This window comes from Penicillium daleae (genome assembly GCF_028827525.1).
Source record: "Penicillium daleae strain IBT 16125 chromosome Unknown utg000005l_segment0_segment0, whole genome shotgun sequence".
NCBI classification, from domain to species: Eukaryota; Fungi; Ascomycota; class Eurotiomycetes; order Eurotiales; family Aspergillaceae; genus Penicillium; species Penicillium daleae.
The window spans coordinates 4,433,754-4,457,944 of record NW_026623153.1 but is presented as its reverse complement, the minus strand read 5'-3'; the positions used below and the strand labels follow the sequence as shown (position 1 = coordinate 4,457,944).

At 49.5% G+C, this 24,191-nt stretch overlaps 8 protein-coding genes across 8 annotated transcripts; 3 read left to right on the top strand and 5 right to left on the bottom strand.

Annotated features, from left to right (window-relative positions):
- Nucleotides 1–3,888: 3,888 nt before the first annotated feature.
- N7458_005771 (uncharacterized protein) lies at nucleotides 3,889–4,623 on the bottom strand (the record flags this gene model as incomplete). The annotated part of the gene is made up of 1 exon (XM_056909153.1): nucleotides 3,889–4,623. The coding sequence occupies one exon, from the start codon at nucleotides 4,621–4,623 to the stop codon at nucleotides 3,889–3,891; it is 735 nt and encodes a 244-aa protein (XP_056767771.1).
- A 1,001-nt stretch (nucleotides 4,624–5,624) lies between these two features.
- On the bottom strand, nucleotides 5,625–7,436 carry N7458_005770 (uncharacterized protein; the record flags this gene model as incomplete). The annotated part of the gene is made up of 3 exons (XM_056909152.1): nucleotides 5,625–6,698; nucleotides 6,763–7,275; nucleotides 7,332–7,436. 3 exons carry the CDS (start codon nucleotides 7,434–7,436, stop codon nucleotides 5,625–5,627), a joined length of 1,692 nt encoding a protein of 563 aa, XP_056767770.1.
- Nucleotides 7,437–8,959: 1,523 nt separating this feature from the next.
- On the top strand, nucleotides 8,960–9,913 carry N7458_005769 (uncharacterized protein; the record flags this gene model as incomplete). Its single annotated transcript, XM_056909151.1, has 1 exon — nucleotides 8,960–9,913. The coding sequence occupies one exon, from the start codon at nucleotides 8,960–8,962 to the stop codon at nucleotides 9,911–9,913; it is 954 nt and encodes a 317-aa protein (XP_056767769.1).
- A 152-nt stretch (nucleotides 9,914–10,065) lies between these two features.
- Nucleotides 10,066–11,829, bottom strand: N7458_005768 (putative MFS transporter; the record flags this gene model as incomplete). The annotated part of the gene is made up of 4 exons (XM_056909150.1): nucleotides 10,066–11,085; nucleotides 11,134–11,383; nucleotides 11,439–11,629; nucleotides 11,689–11,829. Coding segments are annotated over 4 exons (1,602 nt in total), but the record flags the coding sequence as incomplete, so codon positions are not given.
- A 1,505-nt stretch (nucleotides 11,830–13,334) lies between these two features.
- N7458_005767 (Zn(II)2Cys6 transcription factor domain-containing protein) lies at nucleotides 13,335–15,713 on the bottom strand (the record flags this gene model as incomplete). The annotated part of the gene is made up of 5 exons (XM_056909149.1): nucleotides 13,335–14,265; nucleotides 14,318–14,788; nucleotides 14,841–15,382; nucleotides 15,433–15,600; nucleotides 15,657–15,713. The coding sequence occupies 5 exons, from the start codon at nucleotides 15,711–15,713 to the stop codon at nucleotides 13,335–13,337; spliced, it is 2,169 nt and encodes a 722-aa protein (XP_056767767.1).
- Nucleotides 15,714–17,943: 2,230 nt separating this feature from the next.
- On the top strand, nucleotides 17,944–20,591 carry N7458_005766 (glycoside hydrolase family 92 protein; the record flags this gene model as incomplete). The annotated part of the gene is made up of 6 exons (XM_056909148.1): nucleotides 17,944–18,085; nucleotides 18,146–18,178; nucleotides 18,226–18,335; nucleotides 18,387–19,210; nucleotides 19,267–19,950; nucleotides 20,009–20,591. 6 exons carry the CDS (start codon nucleotides 17,944–17,946, stop codon nucleotides 20,589–20,591), a joined length of 2,376 nt encoding a protein of 791 aa, XP_056767766.1.
- Nucleotides 20,592–20,788: 197 nt separating this feature from the next.
- On the bottom strand, nucleotides 20,789–21,714 carry N7458_005765 (L-xylulose reductase; the record flags this gene model as incomplete). Its single annotated transcript, XM_056909147.1, has 3 exons — nucleotides 20,789–21,076; nucleotides 21,133–21,387; nucleotides 21,442–21,714. 3 exons carry the CDS (start codon nucleotides 21,712–21,714, stop codon nucleotides 20,789–20,791), a joined length of 816 nt encoding a protein of 271 aa, XP_056767765.1.
- A 562-nt stretch (nucleotides 21,715–22,276) lies between these two features.
- Nucleotides 22,277–24,008, top strand: N7458_005764 (uncharacterized protein; the record flags this gene model as incomplete). The annotated part of the gene is made up of 4 exons (XM_056909146.1): nucleotides 22,277–22,421; nucleotides 22,495–23,008; nucleotides 23,067–23,298; nucleotides 23,355–24,008. The coding sequence occupies 4 exons, from the start codon at nucleotides 22,277–22,279 to the stop codon at nucleotides 24,006–24,008; spliced, it is 1,545 nt and encodes a 514-aa protein (XP_056767764.1).
- Nucleotides 24,009–24,191: the final 183 nt, after the last annotated feature.

The following is a 24,191-nucleotide window of genomic DNA, read 5'->3' as shown; positions in this document are numbered from 1 at the left end:
GAAAAGCGCTGGCTAATAACAGGAAAAGTATCAGCCGAGGAGATGTCAATTCGCAATTTTCCGTGGCTGCTGGCGTGCTTTTGAAAAGGACAAAGTGACGGATGCAGAGGGAGAGGGAGAACCAACCCTACAGGGCGGAATGGAATGTAGGTGCCTGCCAACCCAAAGTTTGGAGACCAAAGGTTCCCAAAGGTTCACGCTGAATGGCTGGAACGGGTCGATGATCCATACGAAATGGTAAAGTTCTCTCTAAAGTTTACGGGAGCTCGAAAATTCCGTCGAAACACGCGGGACTGGCGGAAGATCTGTACATACGAGAAAAGTACATATTAATAGTACACTATCCGATACGGGATACGGGGGGGTGGGAGTATGAAATTAGCCTATGCTGGATAGAATTTTACGTGACGGGATTTGCAGGATATCTCTATTCATGTATTCTCCGTACTCCTGGATCAGAATGATTCAAAGATGATATGCTACGCTCATTATTATCTCATCATGATGTTGAACTCGGCAACTCTTGGCCTTCTCTCTCTTTCGTACAAGTACAGTGTACCCATACAGTATTGATTAAAGCCAGTCAGTAAGCTTTTTGGCCCGAGGAGAAAGGCCTCGCGATTGGGCCATCCTTGCAGGGTCCGTTGACAGTGCAATGCACTTGGGGGCAAAAAGCTTAGCGCCGGTTGGACTGGGCGGGCCAGCTGGGACTTGGGGGCCATGTTAGGCTCCCTTCGAGATCTCTTGGCTTGACTGGCGATTTGTATCTTTCATACGGGCCGAGGGTGTTTGTTCATCCAGACTACCGAGTCCACTCTCTACACTTCTGGGTCTCGGGGCGTCCTTGGCCTTTGGGAGGGGGTTCCATTGGGGGCGAGGTCGGTTTCACCGCGTCTGGCACCTGCAGGCTGCTGAGTAAATGATTGGATCTTTTGGGCTTGCTGGTTCGATGGTAGTTGGGGGACGGTAGTCGGTATTCGCTTGCGACGTTGGCAACTTGGCCACGGTGAGGAGATTCAGCAGACGCAGATTACTCTATATTATTATTCCATACTCCATCCTCTTGTTATTTAAAGCAAGTATTTCATTGTAATACGGTTATACAGAGACATTGACACGTTTCTTGACTGCCTCAATTTAAAGTCGGACCCTGCATCTCCACCTAACTATGAACTACGCTGTGAAGCATCTACATCATGTCTCCCTTTTAAATAAGATGGTCAGTTCTCTCGGACGCTTATCCTCCAGCCTCGTGGTCTCCTAGTTTCATCATGACTCTCTTTTCCCGTTCGATCTGATCAACTTTCACCGGTCGCAAAGAGTGCTTCTTTGTGCTCAGTCTCTGACTGACCCCACCCCGTCCCAACATTCCTCTCATGCAGCGCGTGCAGGTGCCTAGCCAGCGGACTCTTCGAAAAGTCCGAAGTCGATAACCACAAATCATACACGAACGAAACTACAGTACAGACTGTACAGCATCCTCCTTCCTCCAAACGGCAGTCAGGGATCGGCATCGCGGCTGTGCTCGTAGTGGGCCGACCACCGCTAACCGTCAGGGTTTCAATGTCTTACTTTAGCTGTCACTAGCCCAAGACAGAGTGACTACTCCGTACGGAGTACGGAGTACAGTAGTCGCTAATGATGGAACTAGACGGTTGTAACCGATGGCGATCCCGTTGAATATGGATTAGCCCGCCGAAGCTTTGTAAAGCTCGATGCCGATGGCACCTCTCCAGGCACCAAGATCGTCGCCCGGAGAGCTTCGCCCGAAGCCTCCACCGTGGCTTGCTGCATCGGCGACACCTTTTTCAAAATAAGGTGCCTTCCAGGGTCCAATGTCTCGGAAATGTTGCTGACTGCAGAGATGCCTTTCCAATCATGCTGGAGATATGGTTTGGCTAGCTGGGACCGGCGTTCAATGGATAGGTCTGAAGTCACATGCAGTAGTAGGTCACGAGATCTTTCCAAGAACTAACACTGCTGTATGAGGGTATGTAGTAATGTCCAGAGCCTGCTGCATCTGTGTTACGCCATCACGTTGAAGATCGCGATGGCTCTCAGCTCTTAATTCCTTCTGCCATGTGCCTTCCTGTGATCCCGCTGGCCTAATTTCGAGACCTCACGGACCATCGAAAAGTGCGAAATCCCGACCGATCAGACATACATACACGGAGTATTCCGTAAAAAATGTACAGACAGTAATCTGAGACCTATATTACCAATTCATGCACCTTGGTAGGCTAGCCCCCATCTTGTCGCTCGACTTTGGGGCCAACCTTTCTTCATCAAGGGGGCCATTAGAGTTGGACCCTTTTTAATGCGACGGCAGCCGTCGATGTCATTGATCCTTCACGGCCCCCGACCCCGACTGGATTGATCTGGCAAGGGGCTGTAGTAGTCCCAGAATTTATCGCGATGGACTCGCTGATGACAAAGTTCATGGGAAAATAAAATCGATCAGTCATCTCAATAATGCCCAAGCGGGAGCAAGCTTTTGTGCCCTGCAGATACACAGTGGGGCTCTGAGACACGATGGCTGGTAACGCAGTGCTTCGGCTCCCCCTAGCCTTAGCAACGGCTCGTCAACCTCTTCGATATCCGCCCGGATCGAGATCTGAGCTAAGAGTCGAGTAGCACGAACAGTCAGCGATCAACTCATGAACTAGTTGCAAAACTCGAGTTTTGCGAAACAGTGCCTTAAAGTCTTTGGTGACAGCAGCAGTAGAAAAGACAACGACCTGCATCACCTGGGAATTTTTGCGAATCGTCGCTTTCTTGTACAGAGCATCTGCTGATTCCAGCGACGAGGAAGATTCAATCGTAGCCATTGACTTTGTCATTATAGAATTTGTCGTCTTCATACTCAATTCAGCTTAGCTATCAACTTAAAGCTCCTGAAGGTAGCTAGAGGCTAGTCTCCCTAGTGCCTGAACTTTAGCGATGATCAGCATGATACGAACGGGAATTTCCTCGGCTCGAGGACAAGTCCGCGGTGAAATATCAACTGACGATTTCTTAATCAATAATTAAATTTAGTGGGTGTGAATCCCCTCAAAGGAAAAAGAAGTGCGTGGCTGCTGCGGCTATAACCGTCAACACGAAGTAGAGCGTCGCCCGATCGACGCTGGACCCAGCCTTACACCTTGAAAACTAATAGATGAGTTGGTCGTTCCGAGTTATTAAACAAGCTACATTTGCTCTTTTGATAATTTTGGTTTGCGTCCATTATAGTCTTGTAGCCTTGTTAAATTGTGGGATCATATATGATTCGTTTAGCGGGTCATTTCTTGGATCCACTGGACCGCGTTGTCTGTATCTAGGCAACTATGATTGATTTAGTTACATACTCAAGTTCGTCTTTTAGACATCCCCGAAGGTGGGGTCGCCAACTCTCAGTAAGAAATCAAATGGAAGTAACGGTTCAGACCTAGATTACTCCGTAGAGAGCATGCAAATGACGTGGGCCTCGGAACAGTACCGTTGAAAGTGGAATCTGACTTCAATTCACAACTACTACGTTCGTCAAACAGGATATGTCAAAATATTGAGCCTGAACTGACCGCATCAGCATTCTAGATTTATTTTCGCCTCTACGGGGAGGAAGAATATTACCGGAATGACGAAATCTACCGCGCTGTGTACATTCAAGAACAAACCACCGAAAATCCCGTTCGAAGAGTCTGCAAAAAGTCCTTGATTGACGATATAACTGGAGTTGAAAACAGATTCCCCATGGACTCTCGAACTGTTTCTCTGTTCGTATCCGAGATCGCAGTAATCTGTATTTGGCTATCTCGTAAATCACTCTTCGTATAGTAAGCCCGAGATTGACTGTGGGAGGCTCTATGATCATCAGATGACGAATATTGGAAATTACGAGACCAAGTTTCAGTTTTCCAATGCAGGGCGTTCAAACTTCGCAATCGTGAGTCCTGTCATCAGTACCAATTCTCGAAGATTAGCAGTCTCAATTCCATTAGACTCCTTCAATCCATTAACAAAGACAAGGCCTTCTCGATTCATAATAGCAATGACGGGAGCCACAAGCTCAGAAGCTTTGCAGTGGCGTTCGTGCCATTTCGAGCCAACCCGGCAGAGACGAGTGTCCTGGTCCAAAATAAACGGCACGTTCGCCGGTGCCTGTCCATAATTCGACTCCCAGTCGCTAAAACACTCCCATTGGAGTATCTTTGGGTATGTCTTTGGGAATTCCCGATCATTCACGCGCTCGTGCACGCGCTCGAACTGATAATATGACTCGTTGATTTCGTCAAATCGCCAACGTTCGCCGTTGGCTAAGGTTACCCACCCTCGATATCGGAGGCAACACCTGCATTGCAGGAAACCGGGGTAGTCAACGTCAATACCACCGACAACATTCTCTTTTTCGAACGGAATTGACCCAGTGTCTCTAGCCTTTAGGCATGCTGAATCATCTTCGTAGCTAGTCACGACAAGGTCGTTGCAGTTCAGCTTATACGACTTATTCAGATTCGATGCACTTCGGTCTGACAGAGCTTCATTCTCAAGACCCGGAATGGTCTTCGTGTCTTGAATAGGGTTTGGTTTTGGTAGCGAGATTCCGAAGTATGGGGGACTCCAGATGTTATATATCGGGAACATGGAGCGATCCGTCCAGGAGGAACCCTGGTTTATTTGGAAGCACAGCTTGGGCTCGGACGAGAAGAGGCACCAGCTACTTGTGTTGATAGCCCAGGGCTCAGCGCAAGTAATTCGGAACACCTCCGTGCATTTTGGGTTTGTTGGCTGTGGGGAAGCCTCATGATCAGCACTAGAGGCGTAGAAGATTAGATCTAATGCTCAGGGTTTTGTTAGGGTTGAAAATGAAGCTTTACTCAGGGGCGAGTTTATCATCCAGACAACTACTCATCATAAAGGTCGGATTAAACCCACGAGTGGAGTAGTAGGCCGTCACCAGGTGAAGACACGCGATGTGTATTCAAAAGAAGTAAATATACGTGGGGAAAGGAGAAGCTTGTTATTTAACTATTTAGTTACGTTACGAAGACAACGTGGCTTATTAACATAATCCCTGACCGACTTTAGTCTAGCGCAATTCAGTAGGGCGCGTGGAAAGAAATCGTGAGTGTCCAAGGGGTAAACTAATTTCGAATTCTACCGTTGGATTAAGACGCAGATATGTGAGTGTTAGGTTAGTTAGTCGTTGCCTACGTTTATCCTAACGAGGGTCGAGGTCGATCATCGTTCATCGTCCTTCCTTTTTCATGCCACTCCTGTTCGATGGAGGTTCACGGACCACAGTGTAACGTGAGATGCGGGGCCATCGGCAATTTATCTCTGGCCACTGCTGCCTGGTTTTCAGCTGGAGGAGCTACGCTGGCGACAAGCCCAGGTCAACGAGCATGGAGGACTGAGGCGGCAGTGTTAGACCAGTTCCAGTAACATTCAATATTACGTGTAATTGTTTGTAAAAATAAAAGATAACTAAGTTACTGTAATTTTGCTGTCAAATATCGCTCAATAGATATCGAAGGGAGTCACGTCGTCAGGGAAGAAGAAGGTTTCGCGAGTGACTGTACTCCATAGGCAGCCTTAATCCTGGACTCCATCCGGCATCAGTGATTTTACCTGCTAAGAAACCTTCAGGTAAATGGCGCAGTCTGCCAGAATCGACAACGCGGGTTATCAGTCGGGTCCCTCTCTGGACTGATGGTATGGTTGCCAATATTCATGAGCGAGCCTCTCTGGCTATACCGGTGGAATGCCGGACCCAGAGAAGACCTGGGCTCGCCGCATTGAGCAAAGCTGGTGAAGTAGTCCTGCATCACCTCCGCTACAGTGACGTTCTGTACGCTGAGAAACGAGCCAGTAGCCGACGAACCATTGTTGTAGAAGGTGTACTGGACGTCCTGCCCGTGCAGAGCTGGCGGGATACTAAACTCGTACGCAAAGGTCTGGTTGTGATACGCTCGATTGAAGTAATCAGTGTTGCAGACGAAGATGAGATCGGAGATGGCCAGCGCGGTGCGTGTGACGGGGCTGGTGTACCCGTATGAACCATCGTACTTGGGTGGGTAGAGCACGTTTGAGATGTAGTCGCTGACGTTCTTCTTCATGTAAGGGAACTGCTGATGAAGCAAAGCAGCCAGACCGCTCTCATTCCGGCTGTCTGGCGAGGTGAATACCAATCCCTCATCGGCATTGTGTCCGACCATAATGTTCAGATTACGATCAAAGTTGCCCTCCGCGAGAAGCTTTCCAGGCAATTCGGGGACGAAGCTACCATCAACCACTGGCCCATAGATGAAGGATCCCCATTGTGACTTGGTGGCGATCTGATAGGCATTGGCAGAGATCAGTTTCTCAGAGGACAATTTCCGAGCTTCTTCAATAGTGCTGACGTTTAGGATTCCCAAAAATTGCTGCAAGGTTTGCTCGGGCTGTTCATCGTCCGTGATGGGAATCCATCCAGGGCTTTGAAGGATGGCTTGCTTGAACGGGGATGGTCCCGCATTCCCTCCGTATGCTGTGACTTGGTGCATGATCGAACCTCCTCCAGCAGACTCGCCCATGACTGTGATGCGCGTGGGATCACCACCAAACAGCTGAATGTTCTTGTATACCCAATCCAGGGCAAACCGTTGGTCATGAAGTGCGGCATTGGCGGTACCATTGGCCTTGATTGCATCGCCTGCAAGCCAGCCAAATGCGCCGAGCTAAAAAGAGAGCAAAGATTAGATAACTGCTGAGAGCTTGACCAATGCTGACCTTCAGACTTACTCGATAGTTAAGTGCAACATATACGATACCGTCACCAACAACCTGGCTTCGTTCGATCAGACCCGTTGGATCACTCGAGCTCTTTTCGCCTCCTACATATCCGCCGCCATAGATCCACACAAGCACTGGAGCTAATTCATGTTTCGGGACGAATGACTTGTGTTGGCCACGTTTGGTGTACTGCTGTCCTCGATCGAATACCTTTTTCGGAACCACTACATCCAGGAACAGGCAGTCCTCGGTAGTTCGTGGGTCCATCTTGGCCGGCACGTAGGGGTACGAGGAGATATTCGTCGACTGGGTGAAGGTCGTATTGTACAGCAAGCTCAGGAGGAATGAGGTTTCAATGTCATCTTCCCATATGGGAGAGGCCTGCGGACATATCCGTCCAACATCACCAGTCTGAACGTGTGTGCGGTTCTGCTTTGGAAGCACAGGGGCCCGGAAGCGCAGGTTGTCCAATGGAGGAGCGGCATATCGAATATTACTAAAGTTATACAGGCCAGAGGTACTCTGCCCATCCTTGTTAGACAAGTGCCATCTTGGGGAAACATGGAATGGATGCCTACATTCAACGAAATCGCCCGATGCAGTTCATATCCAAGATCAATGATAGGAAGATCAGACGCGTAGCAGGCCGAGGCCAGTCCCAGCAGACACAAGGTGACCTTCATCTTCATAGCATGCACACACGTTGTAGAAGAATCAAGAAATCGGCCATCTGGTTTGCCCAGGAGCCTCGGAATCTATATAAAGGCCGTCCCTGGCAAGAACCTTCAATCAGCCTCGGTCAAGCTACGCGGGGCACACGAAGAACAAGCCCAATATACTACCCTGATATTTGTAAGCTTTGCTCAGTCGCTACAGGATACTGAAGCCGGTGGGGCATACATGACTGCTACGACTGATGTAGTCAAGCTCGATGGCCATGATGTCAAGCGACCGGGCATCGAGAGATCCGAGCTCCACAGGCCCCCACAAATCAACGCGCTAAATAATCTGGGGAAAAGCACTGGAAGGCATCCTCACCAGGGAACTGGCACCCTGTTGTCATGTCCTGTTTAGCTCGATGTGGCTAAGCGTAGCGCTCGGCCAACACAAAGTGCGGGGTTTGTTAAGCCACCGCGCAAGGAACGCACGAAAGAGTGTACATCACCGACTGGTTAAACCGAATTGATTTTGACGGAATATTTAGCAGAATCACTCAATGGATGCAAACGAGGAACGGATTTCGGAGCTAAAATCAACCCGCCTAGACGAGGCTGCCAACGCACGGTACTGTTCTCCACGTCACACAGCTTGACCAGGACCAGGCTGAAGGCGAGAGAGGGTTTAGCAGGACTGAGCCCAACCTTGGGAGCCTCGTGTACGGAATGTCGTAGACATTGTTCCATGGATGATATCTGAAGGTGAAGACATGGACAAGGGAGATTGAGAGAAGAGAGAGAGAAGCCTTGAGACTGAGGGGAAAGCCATGGAGTCAATGCAGAGAAGCAAGAAAATATGACATGGAGAAAATGGAAAGAACCAACCCATCGAGCCCGAGGTTGACCGGGTTTATATCATAGATGTCGGTCGATGCAGTATGTCTATCAGGTCTTCCACAAATAGAGACAGCACCTAAGACTCTTTTGACGCCTGCAACAAACAGGCATTTCTCTTATCGAGATGACTCAATTCTACATTAGACTTTGAAACACAATACCTATGTGATCTTGACTGATGTACTTGCTCTGCACTCTATCATTGTCAATCATAGTTATTGGATGTTTGATCTCCTCTCAGGTTGGAGCTGAAATTGGCGGAGGAAAAAAAAAAATCAAACTCCGATTGCCAATAATGGTAGCTAGGCAGGTTTCAATCCCCAAGGGTAATGCTTTTTGTCGCTATAGCCTGGAGGAGGTCGATGTCAAGGTGAAGAGTATCGCGGAACAGGTGGTTAGGAACAATGACTCACGTGATCTTGGCTGACTGTGCTTCTGAAGCCCCCCTGGCTTGAGCTCCTCCATCGCGCCGTGTCTTCATACTCTCCAATGCACTCATATCAGGCAGCAGAGTCTGATCACCAAGTACCAAGTGCATCCAACTCATAGCATTGATCAGACTCTCACCTCCACTCTCGGCTCCTTCCTCTCCTTCAGCGCCAGTGCCAACTCGAGCTCAGACGACCCACGTTCCTTCCACGCACAACCTCAAGATGAATGCGCTGATGCAGTCTTCTCTGACCGACGTCGAGTCAAAGCTCAATACTCTTCTAAAACACCTCACCACCTCTCCGGGTGCAGCTGGAGCGCCGGTCGCTGCAGTTGCCCTACTCGAAGCTGACGACTCATTATCCTCCTCTATCGATACCCTTCGACTCCACCAAGAAAATTACGCCAAGATTCTGCAACTACGATCCGAGGCAGAGCGACTAGAAGAACGTGTCAAGGACATTGTGAGGGATCTCGAAGGATTTGACAAGGAGATCAGAACAGCTTGCGGTGACGATGAAGAGATTGACAGTGACCTGGATTCAGCAGACGAGAGTGAGGCGGCCAAGAGCAGGGTCGCGGCCCGCAAAGAGATCGACTACCGCCTGTTTCTGGATTTTGCTCGTCGCATCAGCAAATACAACCAGGAAGCTGCGGCGGATGTTGCTAAAGGGATAGGGATGGGAGCACGCCAGGACACGCGACCACAGATTGGAGACAAAGACGTGACCATGACGGGCATGAACGGTGAAACGGGTGCCGAGGAAGATGGCGCGGAACCTGTCTCATCTGTTACGAAGAATGCAACTCAGTGGCTGGACGATTCGGCCAATGTCACCCGCGAGGTGAATCTGTTGCCGTACCCAACAGAAGATCGGATACGCATGGGCCTGATGGGCAAGATCCCCGCCGAGGGCACCGACCGTGAGAAGGAGGTGGAGCGACTGATACGCGAGGCAGAAGGGTTGGAGGTGGCAGAAGCGCCGGCGCCGGCACCCGTCTTACCAACCGAGACGAAGCAGGAAGAGGCCGCGAAGACTGCAGCGGCAGCTAGACCTTCTGCTGCTCCTCCAGCAAGACAACCTGCACCTGCACCTGCACCTGCGCCAGCGCCGAAGCCAAAACCGAAGGCTACATTGGACCTCGACCTTTATGATCCTGATGATGACGATTTTTAAGCATTTACACAGCAACTCGGCCATGCATTTATTTATTATGATACCAAAGAGAGCGGCGACGTTAACAATCATGGCTGGAACAAGAGAATCAATCTTATTTGACTACGGATTTTATCCATTGTACTTGCGACGCGAGGCCCCACGAGCCATTCTTACAACTTATGTACCGAGGATTTGGCCGTCCACCCTCTGAACCTCTTTCCATAAATGTAGAATGGAATCGCACAGAGACACCACAGGGCAGTCAGGCTCATGTTCAACATGATTGGCTTGATATACCCGCTCTGCTCAATCCACGGGGTGATGAACTTGCTGAAGCCGTACCCCCACAAGTTCTTGTTGACCGTGATGGAAACGAAAATCGAGCCTGCGACGGGCTTGTAGCTGTCCACGGCGTAGGTGCTGGCAATGGCTGGCAAGGCAGCAACTTGGATTCCAGCCGCGGTATACCCGATGATCACAATGATCTTCCAATCCCATTTATACTCATACCCAAATGCGACCACAAAGTTTCCGATGATCATGATGACCATGTAAATCGCGATAGCAGGCAATCGCATTTCCGGTTCGCGAATACCTCGATTCTTGCGAGTGGCCCTCATGGAGATCCAATCTGAGAAGGGTCCGTTGGTGGCCAATCCGATGAAGGCACCGATCAGAATGGCAAAGTTGAAGAAACCGATCGTTTGACTGTTGAAGTTGTATGGAGGTTCAGCAAAGGCCTGGCTTTGCGTGAGGTTCAGCGTCAGGAAACAACTGGCCGACCAGGACACAATAAAGGCCGCGAACTCGACGATGGGGAAGGTCAAGAGCTTCCAGGGGTACCAGAAGCTAAGCAGGACGGTCTTGATGTTGTGTCCGTCTAGCTGCCAGAGCATGAACTGCTTCTTGGATGGATGGCCTTTGTGGAGATACGGATCTCGCGCGGAGGCATCTTCCACGTTCACATTCTCTTTCTGGGTGACCTCTACCGGCTTTTCGTTCTCCGAATCATCAATGACCGGTGTTGAGCCTTCCTGAGTGACATCGCCAGGGTGAACTCGGTGCCATTTCGTCTCGGGGAAGAGGAAGATCTGGAAGAGCAGCACAACTCCAAGGACACCAACGTTCAGCCAGAAGAAGCTGCGCCAGCCGATATGCTCTGCCATGGGCCCAGCAATGATTGGACCAACCTGTTAAGATATCAGCGTTGATTCTGAAAAGAGATCTAGGCTTCTCACCATCAGAGATCCAAAGTACACAGTGAAATATAGTGTGTTATAGGCACCTCGCTCGTGAAGGAACATGATGTCTGCGATGATCTCAGGCTGGGAAGTCTCCGCAGGACCAGCGCCAAATCCATTGAGAACGCATGCACCCATATAACTACCATATGAAGTTGCCAGCGCGCGCCAGATGTTGCTGACAAGGCAGATCAGGGTCGAGAAGATCAAGACGGGTCGGCGGCCATAGGATGATTGGATGGGGATCCTACAGCACCATAGAGTAAGCGATAGACCAGCGACAGCACCGCTGAATAACATACCAGAAGAAATTGCTAAATCCCAGCACCAGGATACACACTCCCGTGAATTGCACCACGCCAGCAAGATCCGAATTGAACGACTCCATCAATTGAGGAAACATAGGTGCAAGTGCGAGAGGTCCTAGACCTTGACTGAATGAAGTCGCAGTCGATATAGCCATGGCGCTCAACTTCCAGAAACGGTTCCAATTCTGTATTTGACCGACTCGTTAGGGGATACTTCGATCGTTTGGTTCTCCTGCATACTGACCAGAGGATCATGGGGGTCTTGCGATGGCTGGGGCACCAGCACCCGGTCGGACTTGGCTGAGGACTTCACAAAATGGTGTGTGCCTACATCAGCCATAATCTCCGTACCGGGATAAATGGTCGTGCCCAGCTCCTCCTCGATTCTGTTCAGCAAGAGTTAGATGGAGGCGAATTATCATGGGACAGACATTCATACTGATGGAGGGCCTAGCCAGAGACGAGAATATGTCAGTCACCCTGATCTGATGGATGATATCCACGAGAAAGTACCTACACGTTCATCATAATTCATCTCCATGGTTGGAACCAATTGCCCTCTACAGGCTAAGTGGATGCTCAAAAATAAATGCCAAGCTTAGCTGAACCAAGATTGAGGAGACTTGCTCGACTGACCAGCTAGCAAGATCATTGCAACAGAGGACAACGCTTTATTTTAAGTAGCCACGCGACGAAGCTCCCATGGGATGCTGAATGTGCGGAATTGGGCCGGGGATGTCTACTTGGGAATTATAGAACCCCACAAGGGCCGCCTCGAGTAAAGCTAAATCGAGTCTGAGCCCGTCAGACCAGCGCAGTCCTTCGTATATTTACCGTAGCAGCCCCCTTTTATCCAAAGAACCAGAGAATTTTAGCCACCATACATTCTGGCTGTGTGGGTTTGAGTTCTAAAGCTACCTGGTTTGGACTAGAGAACGATAGCGAGCGTATGGTTTGGTCAATAATGATGTCCACTCTCTCCCTAGAAGACTCCACTTAGACCCCAGATTTCCACCCCGCACACGCACATCCCCCCGAGCAATCCTATTCGGAACTGGCTTGTCTGCCGGGGGGGGAGGACGGGGGTCGCCTATCTTTGCCATGAAAACGTACTCGGTAATCCCCCGCGGCATTTGCCCGCGTCTACTTGTTTAGTCTAATAGATGTTCTTCTCGGGCGAAATATCGGCTGTGTTGAGTTGAGTATGTCCTTGAGTGGTGTCGTCATGTGAGAACCATAACCAGTTGGGGTTTGTGGTGGCTTTCGTGCCATGAATTCATGGTAAAATGCTAGAGACGAGAATGATGGTCGGGTTGGCTCATGTCGTTTGTCGGGAGATTATAGTGTTTGAGGTGCCGAAACGTATAGGCACGGCTGTTGACGAAGCCGAGAATCTTGATTTTGACTGTCAGACAATCATTACTAACATTGGACGTGGAGGCCAATCAGAGGCATTGATTTGCATGTCAATACTGTAGGTCAGGGTTTCAGGTAATATATGATGCCCCTGGTGCTGATCTGGACTGATCAGCTCTTTAAGTAGTAAATCCCAGTTGTTAGGTCATGGCCGTCGCATCTTCATTATCTATTGCGATTACAAATATTTTGCTACATACATGGAATAGGATAAAAGTTTTCAAGACCGACAAGAAATCCTGTGTCTGCTCCAATGGAGTCTCTCCAACGGAGTTTCTCCAACGGAGAAATTCCGCCTCAAAAAACAAGCCACGGGCCCCTTCATCAATCGAGGCTCTCGTATCTTGAGACTCCAGAAAATTAATCGCTGAATGTCACAGGGGCACCAGGAATGTGAAGATTATTGAGCCTGTTAAACAGGAATCGAGACCGAAGGCTAAATCGCTGAATCGCTGAATCGCTGAATCGCAAAGCTCATCGATTCCAGGAAGAGTGAAGCTTCTCCACCGCGTATTCTGTAGCCCAACCCAGGTCTGCCTCGGCGCCTCGCAAAAGGTCCACAATGATCTGGCGCTCATTCGCACTCTCCAAACATTGGCCCACGGCAAACAGAAGCGGGATCATATAAATCCGTACTTCACTATGGGGCCGCCCTAAGGCAATACCGCACACCTCTCGGCATCGGTACTCGACCTCCTTGGTGACTTCTCGGTAGCCTTGAAGCCGGTCGAAGGCTGTACTGGGTCCGCTTATCACGTCCTGCGGGCGATTCAATAACAACGCAATTCTCCCAAAGTGATAATGCTGCATCGCAGCTGCACATGTTGCCAGGGAGTGGAAAACTTCGGGGAAGGGGATTTGGCTTGTATCAGATGGCTTGGACAGATCTCGGGGGTGTTCAATCCGCACACAGGGGCGAATGGTCTCCGGAACGCCCTCGAACCACGTTTGAAATTCAAAACACAAGTCTAGCCAGGTGTTTGTATCGGGATAGGACGATTGCTGGTTAGAACTGGCGGGCGAATCTTGGGCTCCGGATGGGTTTTCCGGCGGAGAACCCGTCCACTGAGCGATTTGAGATTGTTTGGACTTGGCGAGGAAATTGACGACCTTAGAAACAAGCCAGCATAGCCCATTGAATGTTTGGTCTTCTTGAGATAGATTAAATGACCCGCTTCCAATAATGTGGAATTTCTCTTGCTCATCTATTGAGATCCCCGCTGCGCGCCAGAGAGGTAAATTCGCAGGATCGAGATGCGTACCCGAGCGGATATAATACGATCCAAGATAGTCCTGACGCGCGAAATTCCAGAAACATGCTCGAAGTCCGTGAGAGAAGAATGTCGAGTCCATCTGCTTCATTTGAAGGAGAGAGTTGAAAACTTGACGAATGCCTGTGAGGTACCTGTTCTCCATTGTAAGCAGAGTGGAAGCTCGCACTGGGCAAAATGACATACATGTGCCATTCCTCTCCTTTAGCGTCCAACAATTTATACAATGTCAGAACGGTAACTGTTGCCAAGATATCTTCGGTCTTTCGCAAGAATGCCCCATCATCAGGACTCTGGCCCGCTCCTTGAGCAGATTGTGTGTTCAGCCACCGCCCAAGCAAATCAATGGGCGAGTCAAGAACGGCTGAGGTGGATACAACAGAATAGCCATCCGATGTAGATGTAGTCAGATCCGACACAGAAAGATAGTAGTAGTTGGCTGCCTTTAAGAACCAGTCCACTTGCTCGGAATTTGGATATGTCTCGGTCGTAGCAGGACTTGTGAGCATTCCTCGCCCTGTGCAAGATTTGGAACCTTTCACTCGGCCAAGCTGCTTGGCTGCCAAAGCTGCGATGGAGTATTTCAGAGATGCACAATTGAGAGCTCTAATTGGAACGTAAACTGAGAAGAATTTTGCAGCATCGGATAGGTCCAGCCTAGCTTGGGTCAGTGTCAAAGCAGACAGTGGGATAGCTAACATAATCATACCAGGGACCCAAGACTTCTGCGAAGTGGCGAGTAAGAAATGCTACCTCATGTTCCGTGCCAGTCATCAGTTCGGAAAAGATGTCCTGGAATTCTTCTTTCTCGCTTCGTTGAGATGGGCTCTCCGAAGTGAAGGGTCTGCCATAATTTTGACTGTCGGGAGGCAGTATATTATAAGTGTTCGCAAGAGTTGGAGCAAGTCCCATTATTACATTTCCTGAGACTTCTGAGCTTTGCAACGGGCTCCTTGTCGAGCTCTCTCTGTCTCCAAAGCCAGCAAGCCTGTTGATGTCTGAGCCATATTGGGATGCTGGGGTATTTTGGGTACGCAAGTGAGTTGCGCCAGTCGCAATACCTGGTTGGATGGTGGAAGTAGGTACCTCAGCCATTGAGGTGTCGGTTCCAAAGTCCAGTCTTGACTGTTCTTGCTGGAAGCTGAATGTAGAGCCCACCATTCCATTTTCAGGTGGCGCTTGACTTGGCTTATCTTGGTCAATTGCCAGTTGGCCTTCACTCTGGGTTAAGCTAGGCGGATGTTCATCTCCCTATTTAATGTCAGTTTCCAGCTAAGTAGGTCGACTTGAAATTTGCATACTTGACTAGCATTGCCCGTTGTGCTTGGTTTTGCATGGCTCTCTTGATATGGAGCATATCGACGCCTTACTGTAGCACCTTGATCGATGAATTTGCGTGTCTGGACATAGCCTGGACATTCCACGCCTGCGTTAACGCACCGTTGGCAGTGAGGACGCGTCTCATCACACTGGGAACATTAGTTGAAGCTTTCCAAGAGGTGGAAGATTTCCAGTGAGAAAATACCTTCAAATGCCTCTTTTTACACCGCTCACATGCCTTATTGGAGGGAACTCCTGGCATTGTGCGTTTCACAAGAATATGGTGATCTCACCACTCGCACGTTTCGGACGACGCAACGCGCCGTATTGCCTCGTAGCACAGCGGGAAACTCAACAGTGTACTCCGAAATATTACATGCCGGGAATTCTGGAGCTTCAAAATGCAGACAAAGGAGCCACGAGCATCTTGGAAGCATCGAAAGAGAACAAACATTATGACGCTCATCAAGGGATCATATTATGTAAGCCGTAAGCCGGAGATGTCTCGGCACAGACTCGGCAAGCCGGCTCGTTCGGCACTGCCGTCCATCTTCGACTCTTTTCCCTGGAGCCTTTGCTGCTCCAGGATCTCCATTCTCTACAAGAAAAAAATCATGCTGCGGACATCTCAGGAATTGAATTCCAATAGTGATATCCAGGGATATTCCGCCCGAGCTGTGAGACAGTCAATCGAAACAGACCCGATCGTGTGTCAGCCCGATCGGCAAAGAGAGGCGGCATGGCGCTCCTCATCAAAACCTAATGGTCTCCCGGAACGGGAGCAAAGCCGAATATACCATGACTGGATCAGTATGATCACTGCTTTCCATCGTCCCACCCATACTGACTATGTTTAGCTGCTGGAAAAGAGCATGTCTTTGTTTGCTCGGGATGCTATCTCCCGGAGAATTTGATCGGCTGTGAAACGTGCTGTAGATCCTACCATGCACAATGTCTAGCAACTACTGCTGTCCCAATACCACATCAGAGCTTCCATTGTCCGTCATGTAAAGCAAAAGGCTGGGATCGAGCACCTCCTTCACTACCTGCGCCAACCTCATCTTCGAGTACCTCAAGGGATGCCACCCCAATTGCATCCTCGGGATTCATTTCACCTTCTTATGGAGATGTCTCGCGCAGTGGTCGAGCATCCTCTTGGGCGGGTATGAACGGCATCTCGGGAGTCTCTTCAGCATTTCATTTTGTCCCAGAGGAGACTGATGCCTTCGAGCATGATCATCTATCAACAAACCTATCTCCGATCACGGAGATGTATCCCCATATCTTGGGCCTTTTAGCTCAACCGGACACGCAGGACGTGACCCGTCAACCAGAGTTCATCCACCAACTTCATTCGATGATGCTAGAAGTGCAATCACACCGGGCGCTGCTCCAGAAAGCAGCAGTGCTTCGGGAGGAATATTCAAGGGTACAAACCGAAAATATCCAGATTCGAACATACCTCAATTCTCGACTGCCTTCGAGGGAGCCTAATTTTTCGACACCATCTATTTTCTCACCCATTCCAAGGCCAACACCGGAGACAAGTGGGAAATCTTGGGATAGCATTGTTCTAGATCTTATCTGAAGTCAAACTGAGTATGAGACCATGCATGTTGAAAGACGAATAGAACAACACAAATCAATAGTCCAGATCAAGATACCATAGTCGGCTGAGAAAATGAAGTAGATGGGCTGTTATTGGATCTTCTCGCGCATGTTGTTTGTATGCTTTTTGGTGCTTGCAGGTAGCCGATAGATCGGGTAATAACAAACACCTAAACACCGTGCCCTCTCTGGCTTTTACCCGCCGCGATCATCATCTTCCCCTCTTTCAAAGGCTCCATATTCGACCTCAAGGTAACGTGCGGAGGTTACATGCACAAAGAGGACTGAGTCGATGCCAATTCCCCACTCCGATGGAAATCCCACGAATCTTGCAAATCAGGAGACCCGCGTTCCCCGCATCTCAGGGTGATTCATTCGCCCCTTTCGTCCAGAAATCAACAAGGATCGGCGCTCCACTTAGACACCTTGGAAGCTGCACTTTCCCTGTCCGTCTTCCCTCTTGGCCGACTTGCTGTTTCGAGTATGATAGTTGCTCATCGCTGCAGTTAATAATACAGCTGCGCGGGGTTTACTTTGAGCTTGGGAAAGCATGCCCGCTGCAAGCTTGTTACTACCGTCGCTAGTGCTGCTAATGCCGTAGACTACAGATGTGACACCATGCAGCAGTCGATGTTACCTCTCTTACTGTTGCGTTCTGTGAGATTGTAGTTAAATAGCAGGGCGGGCCTAGAAAGGGGGCGACAGCCCTGTCGATCAAGACGCGTGGAATGCTTCCCCCAGCGACAGTAAATACTGCAAAGCTTGAATCCTGCATGGAACGCGTTTCTTTCTACCACTCTTGAAATTACGAGTTTGCTTCATTCGTCAACCCTTGATCGTCTGCTGGGATCGGCGGGCCAGCTTGCTGTCTGCTCAAAGCAACTATGCACCTCCAAGCTCACCTTCCCCGTAGTGTATTAACCACGGCCGTTTATGCCTCCATTGCCCTGTCAGCCTCGGTTCCCTCAACCGATAGTTTTGATGTTCTGGACTATGTCGACCCTTTAATTGGGACGGCCAATGGAGGTACAAAAGTCTGATGCTGTCGCCACTATCTCCTCAGCAGCTAATGAGTGTCTTTGCTAGGCCATGTATTCCCTGGAGCAACGTTACCTTTTGGTAAGTCGCGACTTGCCCTCGGTGCCTACACGACTAACAGACGATAGGAATGGCCAAGTCTGTTGCCGATACAATAGGCGAGAATCAGGCTGGATTCGCATCTGATACTACCTTCGTCACTGGTTTCTCCCATATGCATGATTCTGGCACTGGCGGCGTACGTTGCTTCTTCTGTTTCAATAAAAGATCAAGACCTGACACTTCACAGTCTCCATCTTTGGGAAACTTTCCGATATTCGCCCAGCCCTCTTGCCCAAATGATGATATCAACCAATGCAAATGGCAGCTCAACGATAGAGCAGTGGCTTGGGAACAGAACTCGGTCAAGGCCCGTCCGGGGTATTTTAGCATATCGTTGGCAAACGGTGTGCAGGCAGAAATGACGACAACTAATCGATCTGCTCTATACCGTTTCACCTTTGATGGGTCATCCGACTCGCTGAGCCCAGTAGTGCTGGTGGATCTGATAGACTTGCCTCAGTCTCGCACCAATGGAACCGCCGACGTTGACCCCTCTACTGGCCGCCTAACCGGAAATGGTACTTTTAATCCCAGCTTTGGCATCGGGAGCTATAACCTTCATTTCTGTGTCGACTTCAAGGGTGCAGAGCTTCGTGATACCGGTGTTTGGACCAAGAATCGGGCCAGTAACACCAGTCAAACTGTTTCTTTGCTGGGTGATGGCACAAACACTCCCGACACCCTCTCAGCCGGGACATTCGCTCGATTTCATAGCCCTCAAGACAACACGATTCTAGCTCGTGTGGGTGTGAGTTTCATGAATGTCAACCAAGCGTGCGCGAATGCCGAGCGGGAGCAACCCAACTTTGACTTTGAGGGCACTAGATCTGCCGCCGAAGCTGCTTGGAGGAAGAAACTGAGTGTCGTGTCTGTTGACGCAGAAGGAGTATCCAAAGATCTGCAAACAGTGTTCTGGAGCGGAGCATACCGGTCTCTCATTAGTCCTCAGGATTATACCGGTGAGAATCCTCTATGGGAAAGTGATGAGCCGTACTACGACAGTTACTACTGGTAAGATTCCGTCTCCCAAAATGTTGCGAGCAGTGTTTGCTAATCGGATTTTCTAGCATTTGGGACTCATACCGCAGTATTCACCCTCTATTGACATTGGTCGACCCTCTTTCGCAATCCCTGATGATGCGAAGCCTTCTCGATATTTACCGCCATGAGGGATATCTTCCTGACTGCCGAATGTCCCTCTGCAAAGGCTATACTCAGGGAGGTTCCAACGCCGATGTCCTCATGGCCGACGCGTACCTCAAGAGGGTCGAGGGAATCGACTGGGACACTGCTTACGAGGCCGTTGTGAAGGACGCAGAAGTCGAGCCCGCGAACTGGAATGTCGAGGGACGTGGTGGTCTGCACAGTTGGAAGAGCCTCGGATACATTCCCACAGATGATTTTGACCCTTACGGGGTAGGCACTCATACACGCAGCATCTCGCGGACGGTGGAATATGCATACAATGACTTCTGTATTGCCGAGATTGCGAAAGGCATGGACAAGCAAGCGGACTACGAGAAATATGGTACTCGTTCGGGTAACTGGGCACACATGTTCAAAGCAGATCAAAAGTCCAGCATCAATGGCGCCGACACCAACTTCACTGGATTCTTGCAGCCTCGCTACACGAATGGTACTTGGGGCTACCAAGATCCAATCTTCTGCAGTCCCCTGCTCAATTTCACGTCCTGCTATTTGAACCCCGATGGCCATGAGACCTACGAAGGAAGCTCCTGGCTTTATACCTTGTGAGTTCCCTCTATTATCCCTCTCTCAAAAATCATCAAACTAACATGTTCGCAATAGCTACGTCCCACATGATATGGGAGCGCTCATTAAAACTCTTGGTGGCGCAGAGGAATTCACGTCACGATTGCAGTTCCTTCACGAATCTGGTCTCCTCTACGTGGGTGATGAGCAAGCATTCTTGACCGTCTTCCAATTCCACTATGGTGGACGGCCTGCTCTGTCCGCCAAGTATAGCCACTTCTACATCCCGTCTCAGTTTAATACCACGACTGCGGGTATTGCTGGGAACGATGACAGTGGTGCCATGGGCTCATTCGTGATGCTGAGTATGATGGGTCTCTGGCCTGTTCCTGGACAGGACGTCTACCTGATAACACCACCATACTTCAAGGAAGTGAGCATCAAGAATGCGATCACAGGTAAAACTGCCACCGTTCGGAATGTGAACTTCGATGCCAGCTACAAGTCAATCTATATTCAGAGTGCAAAGCTGAATGGTGAGACATGGACAAACAATTGGCTCACTCATGACTTCTTTACCAATGGAGGTGTTCTCGAACTGGAGCTGGGCGCAACTGAAAGCAAATGGGGAACTCAAACAGAGGATCTTCCTCCCAGCCTGAGCAACTATCATCAGTAAGATCATGAATCGGCTCAGATGCATATCTTTCTATCTTTATGTACATGCCTCTGCCGATATTGCAAACTTGGCTTAATTGAAGTGGATGTACCGCATCTAAATTGCTATAATTGACGTATATCCTGATGGAGATAATGCGAATCTTCAATTAATGTCACTGAAGTCAAGCCAGAGGTCTCCTATCAGTTTCTGACGTATCACCGGCAAGTATATCCACCATCCACGACAATGTCTGCTCCTGTTGTGTAAGTGCTGGCATCACTCGCGAGGTAGAGATATATAGCCTTCAGCTCACGAGGATCGGCATCGCGTCTCAAAGGAGTTAGAGAATACCACTCCTCTTTCATCTCAAATGGACAGTCTCCGCTAATTGGAGTATCGATATAGCCGGGGCTGACACTGTTGACACGGGCGAAATCAGCCCACTCAACGGCCAGTGATTTTGCCAGATGAATGACGCCTGCCTTGCAAGCATTATAGCAAGCCTATATATCATTTGGTAAGGAGAGTATCAACGGTAGTTTGGTTCCGGCTGACTTACCTGCTGTTGGGGTACATTTGCTGCGTGACCAGACATCGAAGCCGTAAAGATCAAGTTTCCAGAGCCCTGTTTGCGGAAAATTTCGCCCGCAACCCGAGCACAATAGTATGCGCCACTGAAATCGACATCCACTACTTTATGCCAGTCTTCTAGCTTATCATCTAGACCACCAGCCTTTGATGGGATACCGGCATTTGCAATCATAACATCCAGTCGGCCGAAATCGTGCAGCACAGCATTGGTTGCTGCTTGGACCTACGGACACGTCAGTCAGCATCAAGAAAAGCTTTGACGGCAAGCAGGACGCACCTCATCAAAATTTTGCACGGAGCACTTGTATGCTTTGGATTTGATTCCAAAGTCCTTCTCGAGTGATGTTGCGAGTTTCTCAGCTTTTGAAGAGCCGTTGTACCACAAAGCAATATTCGCGCCAGCTTCTGCAAGGCCACGAGCAACCTGGTACCCGATTCCACCAGTGCCGCCGGTGATGATGACCGCTTTGTTATTCATCCGAAACATCTCAAACACACTGTCTGACAGCACCGGGTTGGGCTTACGAATGCTCTGCTGAATGGAACCCATTTTGAGGCAAATGGATGGTTATCAAAACTTGTTATATCTGTAGGAGAAAAGATAATTGCTCGAAACCAGACAATCTGTTCTTATCGCAAGATTTATAGCTTTAAGCGCGAGCGTCACGGTGAAGCAACACCGCGGCATTGAGCAATTCGTTTTCAATGAGAGTAGAAAAACTCCACATTCGGTTTGATCCGCCATGAAGCTTTACGAGCATACCGACAAAAGCGGACGGATGAGCCCGCGACGGACAAAGTGCCCCGCTGGAACGGACACCAGAGTCCGTAGAACAGATAACCTAAACTCAAATCACCGGCTAACGTTAGTTCTCACTGGGCCCGCAAACTTGGGGTACATCACTACATCACCCCATGGGGAAACAGACCATCAATTCCGTGGGCCTGCTTCTCATTCCTTGTCAGAGCATTCCGTACTTCCCGACTTCCCGTGTTGCCAAAGCAATTGTAGCCAAGGCTACTCAATGACATATCAGTGGGGAGATTATATTAATCCCCCGCTTTTCCTTGAAAGTAGACCACATCCATTACTTTGCAACAATCTTAGCACGATGAAAGATCAAAGCATTGTCGGCGAGGCTTTGGCATCTGTTTTGCCTCAGTATGATCGCCCTTGGTTCAGGGTGCCCCATCTTCTGGAACTGAACCTCATTCTACTCATTCCACTGCTTTCATCTGCGGTAGCTGGATATGATGGTAGGCATTTGCTTGCTGCCTTATCACTTTGCAAGATCCACAGCCCACTGACACAGGTTTTCTTTCCAACCAGGATCTCTCATGAATGGTCTTCAGTCTATAACTGAATGGAAGAACTACTTCGGCAATCCCGAAGGCTCGGTTCTTGGCGTTGTCAATGCCGCCCAGTCCATCGGTAGCGTCATCTCGCTTCCTTTTGTTGGTATCATGTCGGACCGCATTGGAAGACGCCTCACCCTTCTGTCGGGGGCTATCGTGATCGTCATTGCATCAATCATTCAGGCAGCATCGGTGAACTATGGCATGTTCGTCTTTGCTCGCGTTCTGGTAGGAGTGGGCTCTATGCTAGTCGTACAGCCATCGCCTATGTTGATCACAGAGCTGGCATACCCAACGCATCGAGGCAAGTACACCAGCGCTTTCTGGACCATGTACTATCTTGGTGCTATCTTGGCATCATGGGCATCGTACGGTACTCAGAAACACCTGGGCCTGTCGGACTGGAGCTGGAGAGTTCCCTCTATCGTACAGGCCGGATTCCCTCTCGTTCAGATAGTGCTTTGGTGCTTCGTTCCAGAATCTCCACGGTCAGTAAATTGTCTAACCTCACTCCCAAGGGTATGGGAACTAATATTTTTACGATAGATGGCTCATCGCCAATGGGAAGAAAAAGGAGGCCGAGGAATTACTCGCTCGATTCCATACCGCTGGCGACACATCACATCCCCTCATCCAGTTCGAAATGACGGAGATCTCTCATACCATCGAAATGGAAAACCAGGCGGCTAGAACGCAGTGGTCGACTTTGGTGAAAACCCCGGGAAATCGCAAGCGTACATTTATTGCCGTGTGTGTTGGTTCTTTTGCTCAGTGGAATGTGAGTGACTCAACTATAATGTCTGGCATTGGCCTATAGCTAACAATTCCATATAGGGTGTTGCTGTTGTGTCATATTACCTCACTCTCGTCCTTGACACAGTCGGCGTTACTGATTCGGACACGCAAACACTCATCAACGGTCTTCTTCAGATTTTCAACTTTATTGCAGCCGGGAGTGCTGCGTTACTGGTAGACCGACTAGGCCGGCGTACTCTGTTCCTCTGGTCGGCCGTGGGGATGCTTATATCCTTCATCGTTTGGACTGCTTGCTCAGCCGTATTCAGCACCACCCAAGCCGATGGCCTTGGTCGCACGGTAATTGCTTTTGTATTCATCTTCTTCTTCCATTACGACATTGCCTATACGCCTTTGCTGCTAGGCTATCCCACGGAGATATTCCCGTACTCAATTCGCAGCAAGGGATTGACCGTCGAATTGCTTAGCGTTTATGGTTCCCTCGTTGTGCTTGCCTTTGTGAATCCCATTGCCCTTAACAATATCGGCTGGCATTACTACATCTTTTTCTGTTGTTTCGATGTCCTCGTTCTGGTCGTAACTTGGTTTGCCTTCCCGGAAACCAAGGGCCATTCCCTCGAGGAAATCGCAGAGGTGTTCGATGGGCCCTCGGTTCTAGTTGGTGGTGCAACTACTGGCAAAGGAGATGATGACGTGGTCTGTAAGGGAGAACACGCAGAACACGTTACTTAGATGGAGCATGGGATTTGTTTATTTATCAGTGCGATGGTGCTTAGTTATGTGTAATCAATTGAGCTTAAGATTTTCAAAACATCTTTCCATTTTCTGGGCAATCGAGGCACGTAAACCTCACATTGCGAACCCCCAACCCCAATTTGATGATTTCTGGGTGGAGCCATGGATGAACAACCGCAG